The sequence below is a fragment of the Amblyomma maculatum genome, unplaced genomic scaffold (genome assembly GCF_055883805.1).
Source record: "Amblyomma maculatum isolate TAMU_Amacu unplaced genomic scaffold, ASM5588380v1 scaffold_15, whole genome shotgun sequence".
NCBI classification, from domain to species: Eukaryota; Metazoa; Arthropoda; class Arachnida; order Ixodida; family Ixodidae; genus Amblyomma; species Amblyomma maculatum.
The window spans coordinates 11,610,531-11,625,067 of record NW_028146740.1 but is presented as its reverse complement, the minus strand read 5'-3'; the positions used below and the strand labels follow the sequence as shown (position 1 = coordinate 11,625,067).

General features: G+C 47.3%; 1 protein-coding gene across 1 annotated transcript in view; it reads left to right on the top strand.

Annotated features, from left to right (window-relative positions):
* LOC146172039 (acid phosphatase type 7) overlaps window positions 1-14,537 on the top strand; it is a 374,339-nt gene that overhangs the window by 51,773 nt on the left and 308,029 nt on the right. Inside the window, exon 2 of the mRNA XM_084586139.1 lies at window positions 251-445. Coding sequence (XP_084442265.1) covers window positions 251-445 — 195 coding nt within the window. The remainder of the gene's footprint in view (window positions 1-250; window positions 446-14,537) is intronic.

Genomic DNA, 14,537 nt, shown 5'->3' with positions numbered 1-14,537 from the left:
CGCCTTCCTTTAACCAAAACACCAACTTAAGCAAAGTATTCGCGGAACGAAAAGGCGCTGTTGAAGGCGCTTCTTGTCTACGCTTGAGGCGAAGCCTAAGCGTCCCACGAATTTGAGAAAAGATTGCTGCTCCATTAATTTTGATTTAAAACGAAGGCTACCCTTCTGTGTGAACAATTATCCGCCCTAATTGTGAAGCAACGCTCTCATAATCGGTTGAAATTAATGCATCTTCTTGCGGCGCATACAGCGCTCCCTACGCAGATGGTGGTGACGTGGACGACCTTCGATCCAACCAACGAGTCGGTGGTGGAGTTTGGTGAGGATGGCCTCGACCGGCGCGCCACTGGCTACAGCTCCAGATTCTACGACGGCGGATCTGAGCGCAGGCTCATATTCATCCACAGGGTTCTTCTGGAGGACCTCAGGCCAGGAACCTTTCATGGTGACTATTAGCTCGGAGCTTGCAGTGTCATTTTCTTTGTGGGTCTATGTCCCGCGTGCAAAGTGGATGACGCCTTGGTATTCGCGATGGCAACACAAATCCCGCATACAAAGCACCTTGTTGCATCTACATTTTAACAAAGTACTTCCATGGTAGCACTATAATTAGGAAATATAAAAAGTATATATACCTTAAGCTTTTCTAGCTGTCTCTGACTGTTGGTGCCTTCTGTATCTTTCTCGTAACGAGACCCCCATTTCCTTGGGTTTGTTTGCTGTTAAGCGCTCATATGGAAGTTATCATAGGAGGTTGCAATCAAGCAACTGCAATCAAGCAAAGGATCAAGCAGGGTTTCGGAAACGGTACTCTACTATCGATCATATCCACACCATCAATCAGGTGATAGAAAAATGCTCGTAATTTAACCAGCCCTTATACATAGCATTCATTGATTACGAAAAAGCATTTGACTCAGTTGAAACCTCGGGTGATGCAGGCATTGCGAAATCAGGGGGTAGACGAACCGTACGTGAAAGTGCTGGAAGATATATATAGTGGCTGCACAGCAACTATAGTTCTGCATAAATAAAGTAACAAAATTCCCATGAAGAAAGGTGTTAGGCAAGGAGACACAATCTTCCCAGTACTATTCACAGCTTGTTTAGAGGAAGTATTCAGAGACTTGGAATGGGAGCAGTTAGGGATAAGGGTAGATGGAGAATACCTCAGTAATCTGCGATTTGCTGATGAGATTGCCTTGCTAAACAACTCGGGGGATGAACTGCAAATAATGACTGATCACCTAGACAGGAAAAGTAGAAAGGTAGGCTTGAAAATCAATATGCAGAAGACTAAGGTAATGTTCAACAGCCTCGGGAAGGAACAGCAGTTTACATTAGGTAGCGAAATACTGGAAGTAGTAGGCGAATATGTCTACTTAGGACAGGTAGTAACCGCAGATCCGGACCATGAAAAGAAATAACAAGAAGAATAAGATTGGGATGGAGCGCATTTGGCAAACACTGGCAGATTATGACTAGCAGCTTACCGGTATCGCTCAAAAGGAAAGTATACAACAGTTGCATCTTGCCTGCACTCACCTATGGGGCTGAAACGTGGAGGCTAACCAAGAGAGTTCTACGTAAGTTGAGGGCAATCCAGAGGGCTATGGAACGAAAAATGGTAGGGGTAACATTAAGAGATAGAAAGCGTGCAGAGTGGGTCAGAGAACTAAAGTTACCGACATTCTAGTAGAAATTAAGAAGAAGAAATGGACATGGGCAGGACATGACATGTAGTGCGAAGAGAGGATAACCGATGGTCGCTGAGGGTAACAAACTGAAATCCAAGGGAAGGAAAGCGTAGCAGGGGGCAGCAGAAAGTTAGGTGGGCGGATGAGATCAAGAAGTTCGCAAGGGTCAAGTGGATGCAGCTAGCACAGAACCGGGTTAAGTGGAGAAATATGGGAGAGGCCTTCGCCCTGCAGTGGGTATAATCAGGCTAATGATGATGATAATGAAACGCTCATATAAATAATGATTATTGAGTTAATGAAAGATAATTAGTAATGAACTTCTAGAACAAGTTTAAGTACCCGGAGAGAGAGCAGGCGGGGCGCCTGATCAACTAACAGAGTGCCCAGGAGTCCCTGATGGCCGGGAGCCCAGATGAGATTGCAATTTGGAGTGTGGTTGGGCGGACATTTCTTTAGGATGCCCCCAGAAGAGGAGGTATCCAACCCAGCAATAATTCCGACAGGCCTCCCTTGAGTGGATAAAGATGTGTTTCACTTTTTGTGGGAGAGGGCGATCGCAATCGCGATTTTCTCCGCGTGCGTTGTGTTGCGGGAGTGGAACGTGAGTCCTGCCACTGTCTTGGTGGTGTGAACCACCCCATGCAGCCCAACAGCGTTGGAGCAGCACTGGATCAGCATCGAGAAAAATGGTACAACTGTCTTACCTTTATTTTCATTCAACCTCAGCGTGGCCCGAGGCCATATATAGCCGGGCTACAACCAGACCCATTGAAAAATAGACATACATACAATGCAGTTTAAACCGACAATTATATATTGTCACGAAGACAGGGATTTATGGGAATCGGCAACAGGGGCAGATACACACAGTCAAGACAGAGGTTCACGGGAAACCGTAACACAAAGACAAGACACAGCCTCAAGAGTCCACAGTCCTAGCTAGCCGAAGCGCGCGAGAGTCTCCAACTTCATCGTCTTTGAAGCGCTACCTCAAACCGTCTGGTGGCATTATCCCCCCCCCCCCCCCCCTCGAAGACAAAAACAGCAAGCTCACAGAAAAAATTGCTCCGGATGGCAAATACGACTTTCAGCGGGTAAAATACGGCTTCATGCGACGCACATGCACTAGGTCAGACGAGCACTGCCGACTAGAACTCGGTACAGTTCCGTCTGGAATAACCTCGTACGTAACTTCTGAGAGGCGACGCAGCCCTCTGTAGGGTCCGAAGTAACGATTGAGAAGTTTTTCTGACAGGCCTGGGCGCCAGACAGGTGTCCACACTTAGACTTTGTCACCAGGCCGGAACACGACATAGCGATGACGGTCGTTATATCGGCGTGCATCTGTTGCTTGCTGTTTTGTAATGTGATTACGAGCGAGTTGGCGAGCTTCCTCAGCGTATTTGGTGAATTCTTCTGCGTCAGCGGTAAGCAGCTGTTCGTCAGCCGCAAATGGCAGCATAGCGTCGAGCATGGTCTGTACATCGCGTACGTATACTAGGCGAAACGGAGTGAATCGAGTTGTTTCTTGGACGGCCGTGTTATATGCAAATGTGACATAAGGCAATATCTCGTCCCATGTTGTATGGCGCACATCTACGTACATGGCGAGCATGCCCGTTATTATTTTGTTTACTCGCTCAGTAAGGTCATTAGACTGAGGATGGTAAGCAGTAGTCTCTCGGTGATGTGTCTGGCTTAGTTGGAAAACTTCTTCAAGAAGACGCGCTGTAAATGCTTTGCAACAATCAGTGAGGACGTATAAAGGGGCGCCATGGTGGAGGACAATCTGCGTCATGAAAAATTGTGCCACTTCGGAGCATGTTGCACGTGGCACCGCCATAGTTTCCGCGTAACGTGTCAGATACTCTGTAGCCCCGATAATCCACTTATTGCCAGCTGACAATAGAGGAAATGGGCCGAGAAAGTCCATACGAATTTGGTCGAATGGTACTAGCGCTGGGGGAATAGGCTACAGGAAACCCGCTGGCTTCAATGGCGGTGTCGTGCGTCGCTGGCACTCGTGGCAACCTCTAAGATATCGATGAACGGTGGCGGTAAGTGTGGGCCAGTAGTAGGCCTGGCGCACTCTGGTAAGAGTGCGTGCAAAGCCCAAGTGTCCAGCGGTGGGTTCATCATGTCAAGCATGAAGGATTTAATCGCGGAGATCAGTAGGGATGACTAGAAGATAGGCTCGGTCACTGTTGCCGGCGCTTTTCTTGTAGAGGATTCCGTCGCGCGTACAGAAGGATGACAAGTTCTTAGCAAACAGTCGAGATACTGTAGAATCGAAACCCTCCAGATGATCGATCACAGTTTTGAGGTCTGGATCAGCCTGTTGCCGGGCCTTTAAATCAGGGGAACTAATAATGCCAAGAAAATGGGCGTCTTCATCCGTACTCTCATGGGCCAACTCCACGGGTGATCGAAAAAGTGTGTCAGCATCTTCATGTTTACGTCCAGATTTATAAACGACAGAGTAATCAAATTCCTGCATACGAAGACTCCACCGTGCAAGACGTCCTGATGGATCTCAAAGACTTGCCAGCCAACAGAAAGCATGATGGTCTGTCGCAACTTTAAATTTACAGCCGTACAGGTAAGGTCGGAATTTAATTGTGACCCAAACGACGACGAGACACTCCTTTTCAGAAGTTGAATAGTTTGATTTTGCCCGAGAAAGGGTGCGGCTGGCATAAGCGATCACTTTTTCCTCGCCTTGCTGGTGCTGGACCAGAACAGCACCCAGACCGACGTTGCTGGCGTCGGTGTGAATTTCAGTGCCACCAGACGGTTTGAGGTAACGCTTGAAAGACGAAGATGTTGGAGACTCTCGCGCGCTTCGGCTATAGGACTGTGGAATCTTGAGCCTGTGTCTTTGTGTTACCGTTTCCCGTGAATCTGCTTTGACTGTGTGTATCTGCCTCTGTTGCCGATTCCCATAAATCCCTGTCTTCGTGACAGTTTTGGTGGAGCCGCTGGGTAATTGTCCTCTCAATGTCTCACACCCCTCCGCGAACCAACGACACCGAGCCTGTGGACACGACAGTTCATCGCGTCAGCCAGAGGAACCTGGGCCTTCCTCCCGAGCACGGGTCCTTGGAGTCCACTTCAACAACGAGCCTCCGGCCAGCCACGCAAAACACTACGTCGGTCATGCAAGGTACTCCTGTTTACCTTCAAAACCCCCGAGTGCCGAAATCGTTTCATGGCAGTGCGCATGAAGACGTTGAGGATTGGCTATTTCAGTTCGAACGAGTCGCATCCTTTAATCAGTGGGACGACAACTTAAAGCTACGGAACGCCATTTTCTTCCTGGAAGACCATGCTTTTACATGGTATGAGAACTGAGAAGCCACATTAACATCATGGCCTCAGTTCCGCCGTCTTATCATAGAGACGCCTCTATGATGATCCGCATGTCAGCCTGGATAGGCGCGAACGAGCAGAACGTGCTCTACAATCTCGGAAACGGATGCCAAACGAGTCCGTCATAATGTATGTTGAGGACATGACGAAACTATTTCGACGTGCGGATCCCAACATGTCTGAAGACAGAAAGCTGCGCCACCTGATGCGTGGGGTTAAAGAACAGCTTTTTGCTAGTTTTGTACGTAGCCCACTAACTACAGTTACCTCATTTTTAACAGAGGCGGTCACCATGGAAAAGCTCCTACCAGCGCTCGTCGGTCTACGACAGCCCAATTCTCGCTGCGACTGCTGCACAACCTCTTACAGCTGCTGTAAGCAATACTGGTCACCTGCGAGATCTTATTCGTGCAATTGTACGCGAGGAATTGCACGAGGTTTGTGGCACGTTCCAACCCAGGGGTGATTCTCTCGCACATATGATCCGCGAAGAGATTCAGTAAGTCACGCGGCCATCTCTGCATTTTGCTGAAGCTCAAAGTACCCCTGTTCCTGATTATTCCCGTCCGACTTACGCTGACATTCTCCGACGCCCAGTTCCCGTCCAAGCTCCGCTGTCTGCGTTACTACCAACCCAGTGCGTGCCCGTCCAGCAGCCAACGCAGTACGTGCGGCCACCGCGGTCAAACATTGGACGAGCGGACGTCTGGCGGGCCCCTCGGAGCCGCCGTTTTTACTACCTCAAACCATCTGGTGGCATATATATATATATATATATATATATATATATATATATATATATATATATATATATATATATATATATATATATATATATATCAACCATAGCGGCGGAAGTGCAACGTCCTGCCTTACCGCCTGCGTCAGGTAGAACGTGATCAAGAGCGAGAGCGAAAGCTGTGCTAGAACCCTGCTACGCTACCTATGGCTTCAAGACTGCCAGACCCGAGACCCCCGTAAGCTACAAGAAGATAAATGAAGGGGAAATGAGGGTGCTCGTTATAATACATGAAGGAAAGAATCCAACAGTCGGCGAGGCCAAGGAAAATATTGGGGATTGTACTTTGCAATTTTTTTTTAATTTTTACTTTGATAATCACAAAAATTAGTAATGCAATATGTTTAGTAGAAAGGTAATTAAACACAAAGTAGAAGAAAAAGCAACGTGCTGATGGTGGGAACCAAACCCATGACCTCCAAATATTGCGTCTGGTGCTCTTCATCAGTCATCAGCCGCTGTCCCCCCTGCTACTTTCTTGGGTATTAATGTTGTCTGTATACGAACCTTCAGAGAGTCCACCAGCGGCACCCACAACCATAGCGGCGGATATGGAACGTCCTTTGTTACCGCCAGCGTCACATAGAACGTGATCAAGATCGCGGACGAAAGCTGTGCTAGAACCTTCCTCCGCTACTTTTGGCTTCAAGACTGCCAGAACCGAGACCCCCGTAATCTACAAGCAGATAAATGAAGGGGAAATGAGGGTGCTCCTTATAATACATGAAGGAAAGAAGCCAACAGTGAGGCCAAGGAAAGCATTGGGGATTGTACTTTGTAATTTTTTTTGTAATTTTTACTTCGATAATTAAATAAATTAGTAATATAATCTGTTCGGGGGAAGATAATTGAACGCAAAGCAGAAGAAAAAACGACGTGCTGATGGAGGGAACCGAACCCAGGACCTCCGAATACCGGGTCCTGTCCCTTCCAACTCAGCTACATATTCCGCTGTCCCCCGGCTACTTTCTATGGGTATCAAAGTTGTCTGTATACGAAACTTGAGAGTGTACACCAGCGCCATCCTCAACAATAGCGGCGGACGTGAAACGTCCTGTGTTACCGCCAGCGTCACGTAGAACGTGATCAAGAGTGAGGGCGAAAACTGTGCTAGAACCCTCTTACGCTACCTATGGCTTCAAAACTGCCAGAATCGAGACCCCCGTAAGGTACAAGCAGGTAAATGAAGGGGAACTTAGTGTGCTCGTTATAATACATGAAGGATAGAAGTCAACAGTCGGCGAGGCCAAGGAAAGCATTTCGGGTTGTACTTTGTCATTTTTTTATATTTACTTTGATAATCACATAAATTAGTAATGCAATCAGTTTAGGAGAAAGGTAATTAAACACAAAGTAGAAGAAAAAACAACGTGCCAATGGTGGCAACCGATCTCACGACCTTCGATTATCGCGTCCGGTGCTCTTCCAACTGAGCTACATCGGCCGCTGTCCCCCCTGCTACTTTCTTGGGTATTAATGTTGTCTGTATACGAACCTTGAGAGTGTTCACCAGCGCCTGCCGCAACTATAGCGGCGGACGTGGAACGTCCTTTGTTAACGCCAGCGCCACGCAGAACGTGATCAAGAGCGAGGGCCAACGCTGTGCTAGAACCCTCTTACGATAATATGGCCTCAAGACTGCCAGAACTGAGACCCCCGTAAGCTACAAGCAGAAAAATGAAGGGGAAATGAGTGTGATCGTTATAATACATGAAGTAAAGAAACAACCAGTCGGCGAAGCCAAGAAAGCATCGGCGATTGTACTGTCTTTCTTTTTCATTTTTACTTCAATAATCACATAAATTAGTAATGTAATCTGTTCATTGGAAAGATAATTGAACGCAAAGTAGAAGAAAAAACAACGTGCCGATGGTGGGAACCAAACCCACGACCTCCGAATATCGCGTCCGGTGCTCTTCCAACTGAGCTACATCGGCCGCTGTCTCCCCGGCTACTTTCTTGGGTATTAATGTTGTCTGTATACGAACCTTGAGTGTGTTAACCAGCGCCCCCCTCAATCATAGCGGCAGACGTGGAACATCCTGTACCGCCAGCGTCACGTAGAACGTGATCAAGAGCGAGGGCGAAAGCTGTGCTAGAACCCTCTTACGCTACGTATGGCTTCAAGGCTGCCAGAACCGAGAACCCCGTAAGCTGCAAGCAGATAAATGAAGGGGAATTGAGGGTGCTTGCTACAATACGTGAAGGAAAGAATCCAACAGTCGGCGAGGCCAAGGAAAGCATTGGGAATTGTACTTTGTAATTTTTGCTTAATTTTTACTTCGATAATTACATAAATGAGTAATTTATTCTATTCAGGGGAAAGATAAATAAACGCAAAGTAGAAGAAAAAACGACGTGCCGATGGTGGGAACCGAACCCACGACCTTGGAATATCGTGTCCGGTGCTTTTCCAACTGAGCTACATCTGCCGCTGTCCCCCGGCTACTTACTATGTGTATTAAAGTTGTCTGTACACGAACCTTGATAGTGTTCACCAGGGCCATCCTCAACCACAGCGGAGGACGTGGAACATCCTGTGCTACCGCCAGCGTGACGTAGAATGTGATAAAGAGGGAGGGCGAAAGCTGTGCTAGAACCCTCTTATGCTACCTATCGCTTCAAGACTGCCAGAACCGATACTCCCGTAAGCTACAAGCAGATAAATGAAGGGGAATGAGGGTGCTTGTTATAATACGTGAAGGAAAGAATCCAACAGTCGGCGAGGCCAAGGAAAGCATTGGGAATTGTACTTTGTAATTTTTGTTTAATTTTTACTTCGATAATTACATAAATGAGTTATTTAATCTACTCAGGGGAAAGATAATTAAACGCAGAGTAGAAGAAAAAACGACGTGCCGATGGTGGGAACCGAACGCGCGACCTCCAAATATCGCGTCCGGTGCTCTTCCAACTGAGTATATAGGCCGCTGTACCCCGGCTACTTACTATGGGTATCAAAATTGTCTGTATACGAACATTGAGAGTGTTCACCAGCGCCATCGTCAACCATAGCGGCGGACGTGAAACGTCCTGTGTTACCGCCAGCGTCACGTAGAACGTGATCAAGAGTGAGGGCGAAAACTGTGCTAGAACCCTCTTACGCTACCTATGGCTTCAAAACTGCCAGAATCGAGACCCCCGTAAGGTACCGTCTTTGCCAAAAGTAACCAGGCTGCTGCGAAGGCTGGCGGAGCAAGTGCGCGGCCGTGTGGCGGCGTTGCGCTCCCTGTGGCTTATCGGTGCTCGTCAGCCCCGAGGGTACAACAGCTGACATAACTTCGCATCCTCACTCTCGCTCGTTGGATGATAAAAACTAGGCGCGTATGATGTGCGGGCTGCGGTTTCACGTGAGCGAAGCTTGGTTATGCCCAGCGAGGGCGCTCAGTATAGCGACGGGGCTATTCGCTCTTCTCGGCAACTGCCCTGAAGAAGATGTCGCGTTTCTCGCTATATAATTATACGTGCTTGTGTTCTCCAATCCGCTACTGAAACACACCAGCAGAATTGCGCTTTCCTGCGTGTTTGATGCGCCTGTACATAAAGAATGATAACGCACCTTGAAATTTCAACATGCTTTCCCCGAGGTGCCTTGCGTACTGCAATTTTACGGACCGTAACTCCGGTACAAAGTTAGAGGAAAGCTTGTGAACCCTTCCAAGCCACCTTATCTCTCTTTTAGGCTTGCAAAATTGTGCTAGTCCCTTGGGGAGGCTGTGTATAAATAAGATCAATATTTGATTCTAACAAATTCTTGCATTTTCTTGTAGGTAAGTTTTGGTATAGGTAACAAACGATAATGAAAGCTTCCTCACGCTTAGCCATTATATGCATATGACTGCTTTCTCGTTCGCGGAACCCTTTTTTCAGAGCAGCATTGTCTGGCAAATCTAGCACATATTCGTCCTAGAAACGAACAAGAGCTCACCGTGTTTACTATCACCTGCTTTTCTGTTTTCTGCAGTTGCCGAGAAGAGCTAATAGCCCCGTCGCTACACTGAGCGCCCTCGCTGGGCAAAACCAGGCATCGCACGCGTGAAAGAGCAGCCCGCTCATCATACGCGCCTAGTTTTTATCATCCAACGGGCGAGAGTGAGGGTGCGAAGTTACGTCAGCTGTTGTACCCTCGGAGCTGACGAGCACCGATAAGCCACAGATAGCGCAACGCCGCCACACGGCCGCGCGCTTGCTCCGGCAGCCTTCGGAGCAGCCTGGTTACTTTTGGCAAAGACGGTACAAGCAGGTAAATGAAGGGGAACTTAGTGTGCTCGTTATAATACATGAAGGATAGAAGTCAACAGTCGCCGAGGCCAAGGAAAGCATTTCGGGTTGTACTTTGTCATTTTTTTATATTTACTTTGATAATCACATAAATTAGTAATGCAATCAGTTTAGGAGAAAGGTAATTAAACACAAAGTAGAAGAAAAAACAACGTGCCAATGGTGGCAACCGATCTCACGACCTTCGATTATCGCGTCCGGTGCTCTTCCAACTGAGCTACATCGGCCGCTGTCCCCCCTGCTACTTTCTTGGGTATTAATGTTGTCTGTATACGAACCTTGAGAGTGTTCACCAGTGCCACCCTCTACCATAGCGGCGGACGTGTAACGTCCTGTGTTACCGCCAGCGTCACGTAGAACGTGATCAAGAGCGAGGGCGAAAGCTGTCCTAGAACCCTCTTACGCTTCCAAAGGCTTCAAAACTGCCAGAACCGAGACCCCCGTAAGCTACAAGAAGATAAATGAAGGGGAAATGAGGGTGCTCGTTATAATACGTGAAGGAAAGAAGCCAACAATCGGCGAGGCGAAGTAAAGCATTGGGGATTGTACTTTTTCTAGTTGTTTCATTTTTACTTCGATAATCACATAAATTAGTAATGTAATCTGTTCATGGGAAAGATAATTAAACGCAAAGTAGAAAAAAAAAAAACGTGCCGATGGTGGGAACCGAACCCATGACCTCCGAATATCGTGTCCGGTGCTCTTCCAACTGAGCTACATCGGCCGCTGTACCCCGGCTACTTACTATGGGTATTAAAGTTGTCTGTACACGAACCTTGAGAGTGTTCACCAGCGCCATCCTCAACCATAGCGGCGGACGTGGAACGTGCTGTGTTACCGCCAGCGTCACGTAGAACGTCACCAAGACCGAGGGCGAAAACTGTGCTAGAACCCTCTTACGCTACCTATGGCTTCAAGATTGCCAGAATCGAGATCCTCGTAAGCTACAAGCAGGTAAATGAAGGGGAACTTAGGGTGTTCGTTATAATATATGAAGGAAAGAAGTCAACGGTCGGCAAGGCCAAGGAAAGCATTTGGGGTTGTACTTTGTCATTTTTTAATATTTACTTTGATAATCTCATAAATTGGTAATGCAATCTGTTTAGGAGAAAGGTAATTAAACACGAAGTAGAAGAAAAAACAATGTGCCGATGGTGGAAACCGAACTCACGGCCTCTGAATATCGCTTCCGGTGCTCTTCCAACTGAGCTACATCGGCCGCTGTCCCCTCTGCTACTTTCTATGGGTAGCAAAGTTATCTCTATAGGAACATTGAGAGTGTTCACCAGCGCCATCCTCAACCATAGCGGCGCATGTGAAACGTCCTGTGTTACCACCAGCGTCCCGTAGAACGTGATCAAAAGCAAAGGCGAAAGCTGTGCTAGAACCTTCTTACACTACCTATGGTTTCAAGACTGCCGAACCGAGTCCCCGTAAGCTACAAGCAAATAAATGAAGGGAAACTGAGGGTGCTCGTTATAATACATGAAGGAAAGAAGCCAACAGTCGGCGAGGCAAGGAAAGCATTGGGGGTTGTAATTTGTGTGTTTTTTTTTAATTTTTACTTTGATAATGACATAAATTAGTAATGTAATCTGTTCATTGGAAAGATAATTGAACGCAAAGTAGAAGAAAAAACAACGTGCTAATGGTGGGAACCGAACCCACGACTTCCGAATATCGCGTCCGGTGCTCTTCCAACCGAGCTACATCGGCCGCTGTGTCCCCTGCTACTTTCTTGGGTATTAAAGTTGTCTGTATACGAACATGGACAGTGTTAACCAGCGCCACCATCTACCAAGCGGAGGAGGTGGAACATCCTGTGTTACCTCCAGCGTGACGTAGAATGTAATAAAGAGGGGGGGGGGGGCGAAAGCTGTGCTAGAATCCTCTTATGCTACCTATCGCTTCAAGACTGCCAGAACCAATACCCCCGTAAGCTACACGCGGATAAATGAAGGGGAAATGAGGGTGCTCGTTATAATACGTGACAAAAAGAATCCAACAGTCGGCGAGGCCATGGAAAGCATTGGGGATTGTAATTTGTAAATGTTTTTAAATTTTTACTTTCATAAGCACATAAATCAGTAATGCAATCTGTTTAAGAGCAAGGTAATTAAACACAAAGTAGAAGAAAAAGCAACGTGCCGGTGGTGGGAACCGAACCCATGACCTCCGAATATCGTGTCCGGTGCTCTTCCAACTGAGCTACATCGGCCGCTGTACCCCGGCTACTTACTATGGGTATTAAAGTTGTCTGTACACGAACCTTGAGAGTGTTCACCAGCGCCATCCTCAACCATAGCGGCGGACGTGGAACGTGCTGTGTTACCGCCAGCGTCACGTAGAACTTCACCAAGACCGAGGGCGAAAACTGTGCTAGAACCCTCTTACGCTACCTATGGCTTCAAGATTGCCAGAATCGAGATCCCCGTAAGCTACAAGCAGGTAAATGAAGGGGAACTTAGGGTGTTCGTTATAATATATGAAGGAAAGAAGTCAACGGTCGGCAAGGCCAAGGAAAGCATTTGGGGTTGTACTTTGTCATTTTTTAATATTTACTTTGATAATCTCATAAATTGGTAATGCAATCTGTTTAGGAGAAAGGTAATTAAACACGAAGTAGAAGAAAAAACAATGTGCCGATGGTGGAAACCGAACTCACGGCCTCTGAATATCGCTTCCGGTGCTCTTCCAACTGAGCTACATCGGCCGCTGTCCCCTCTGCTACTTTCTATGGGTAGCAAAGTTATCTCTATAGGAACATTGAGAGTGTTCACCAGCGCCATCCTCAACCATAGCGGCGGATGTGAAACGTCCTGTGTTACCACCAGCGTCCCGTAGAACGTGATCAAAAGCAAAGGCGAAAGCTGTGCTAGAACCTTCTTACACTACCTATGGTTTCAAGACTGCCGAACCGAGTCCCCGTAAGCTACAAGCAAATAAATGAAGGGAAACTGAGGGTGCTCGTTATAATACATGAAGGAAAGAAGCCAACAGTCGGCGAGGCAAGGAAAGCATTGGGGGTTGTAATTTGTGTGTTTTTTTTAATTTTTACTTTGATAATGACATAAATTAGTAATGTAATCTGTTCATTGGAAAGATAATTGAACGCAAAGTAGAAGAAAAAACAACGTGCTAATGGTGGGAACCGAACCCACGACTTCCGAATATCGCGTCCGGTGCTCTTCCAACCGAGCTACATCGGCCGCTGTGTCCCCTGCTACTTTCTTGGGTATTAAAGTTGTCTGTATACGAACATGGACAGTGTTAACCAGCGCCACCATCTACCAAGCGGAGGAGGTGGAACATCCTGTGTTACCTCCAGCGTGGCGTAGAATGTAATAAAGAGGGGGGGGGGGGCGAAAGCTGTGCTAGAACCCTCTTATGCTACCTATCGCTTCAAGACTGCCAGAACCAATACCCCCGTAAGCTACACGCGGATAAATGAAGGGGAAATGAGGGTGCTCGTTATAATACGTGACAAAAAGAATCCAACAGTCGGCGAGGCCATGGAAAGCATTGGGGATTGTAATTTGTAAATGTTTTTAAATTTTTACTTTCATAAGCACATAAATCAGTAACGCAATCTGTTTAAGAGCAAGGTAATTAAACACAAAGTAGAAGAAAAAGCAACGTGCCGGTGGTGGGAACCGAACCCATGACCTTCAAATATCGCGTCCGGCGCTCTTCAAACTGAGGGTCATCGGCCTCTGTCCCCCTGCTACTTTCGTGGGTAATAATGTTGTCTGTATACGAACCTTGAGAGTGTTCACCAGCGCCACCTATAACCATAGCGGCGGACGTGTAACGTCCTGTGTTATCGCCAGCGTCACGTAGAACGTGATCAAGAGCGAGGGCGAAAAGTGTGCTAGAAGCCGCTTACGCTACCTATGGCTTCAAGACTACCAGAACCGAGACCCCCGCAAGCTACAAGCAGGTAAATGAAGGGGAACTTAGGGTGCTCGTTATAATACATGAGGGAGAGAAGTTAACAGTCGCCGGGGCCAAGGAAAGCATTCGGGATTGTACTTTGTCATTTTTTTATATTTACGTTGATAATCACATAAATTAGTAATGCAATCTGTTTAGGGGAAAGGTAATTAAACACAAAGTAGAAGAAAAAACGTGCCGATGGTGGGAACCGAACTCACGACCTCTGAATATCACGTCCGGTGCTCTTCCAACTGAGCTACATCGGCCGCTGTCCCCCCCTGCCACTTTCTTGGGTATTAATGTTGTCTGTATACGAACCTTGAGAGTGTTCACCAGTGCCACCCTCAACCATAGCGGCGGACGTGTAACGTCCTGTGTTACCGCCAGCGTCACGTAGAACGTGATCAAGAGCGAGGGCGAAAACTGTGCTAGAACCCTCTTACGCTACCTAA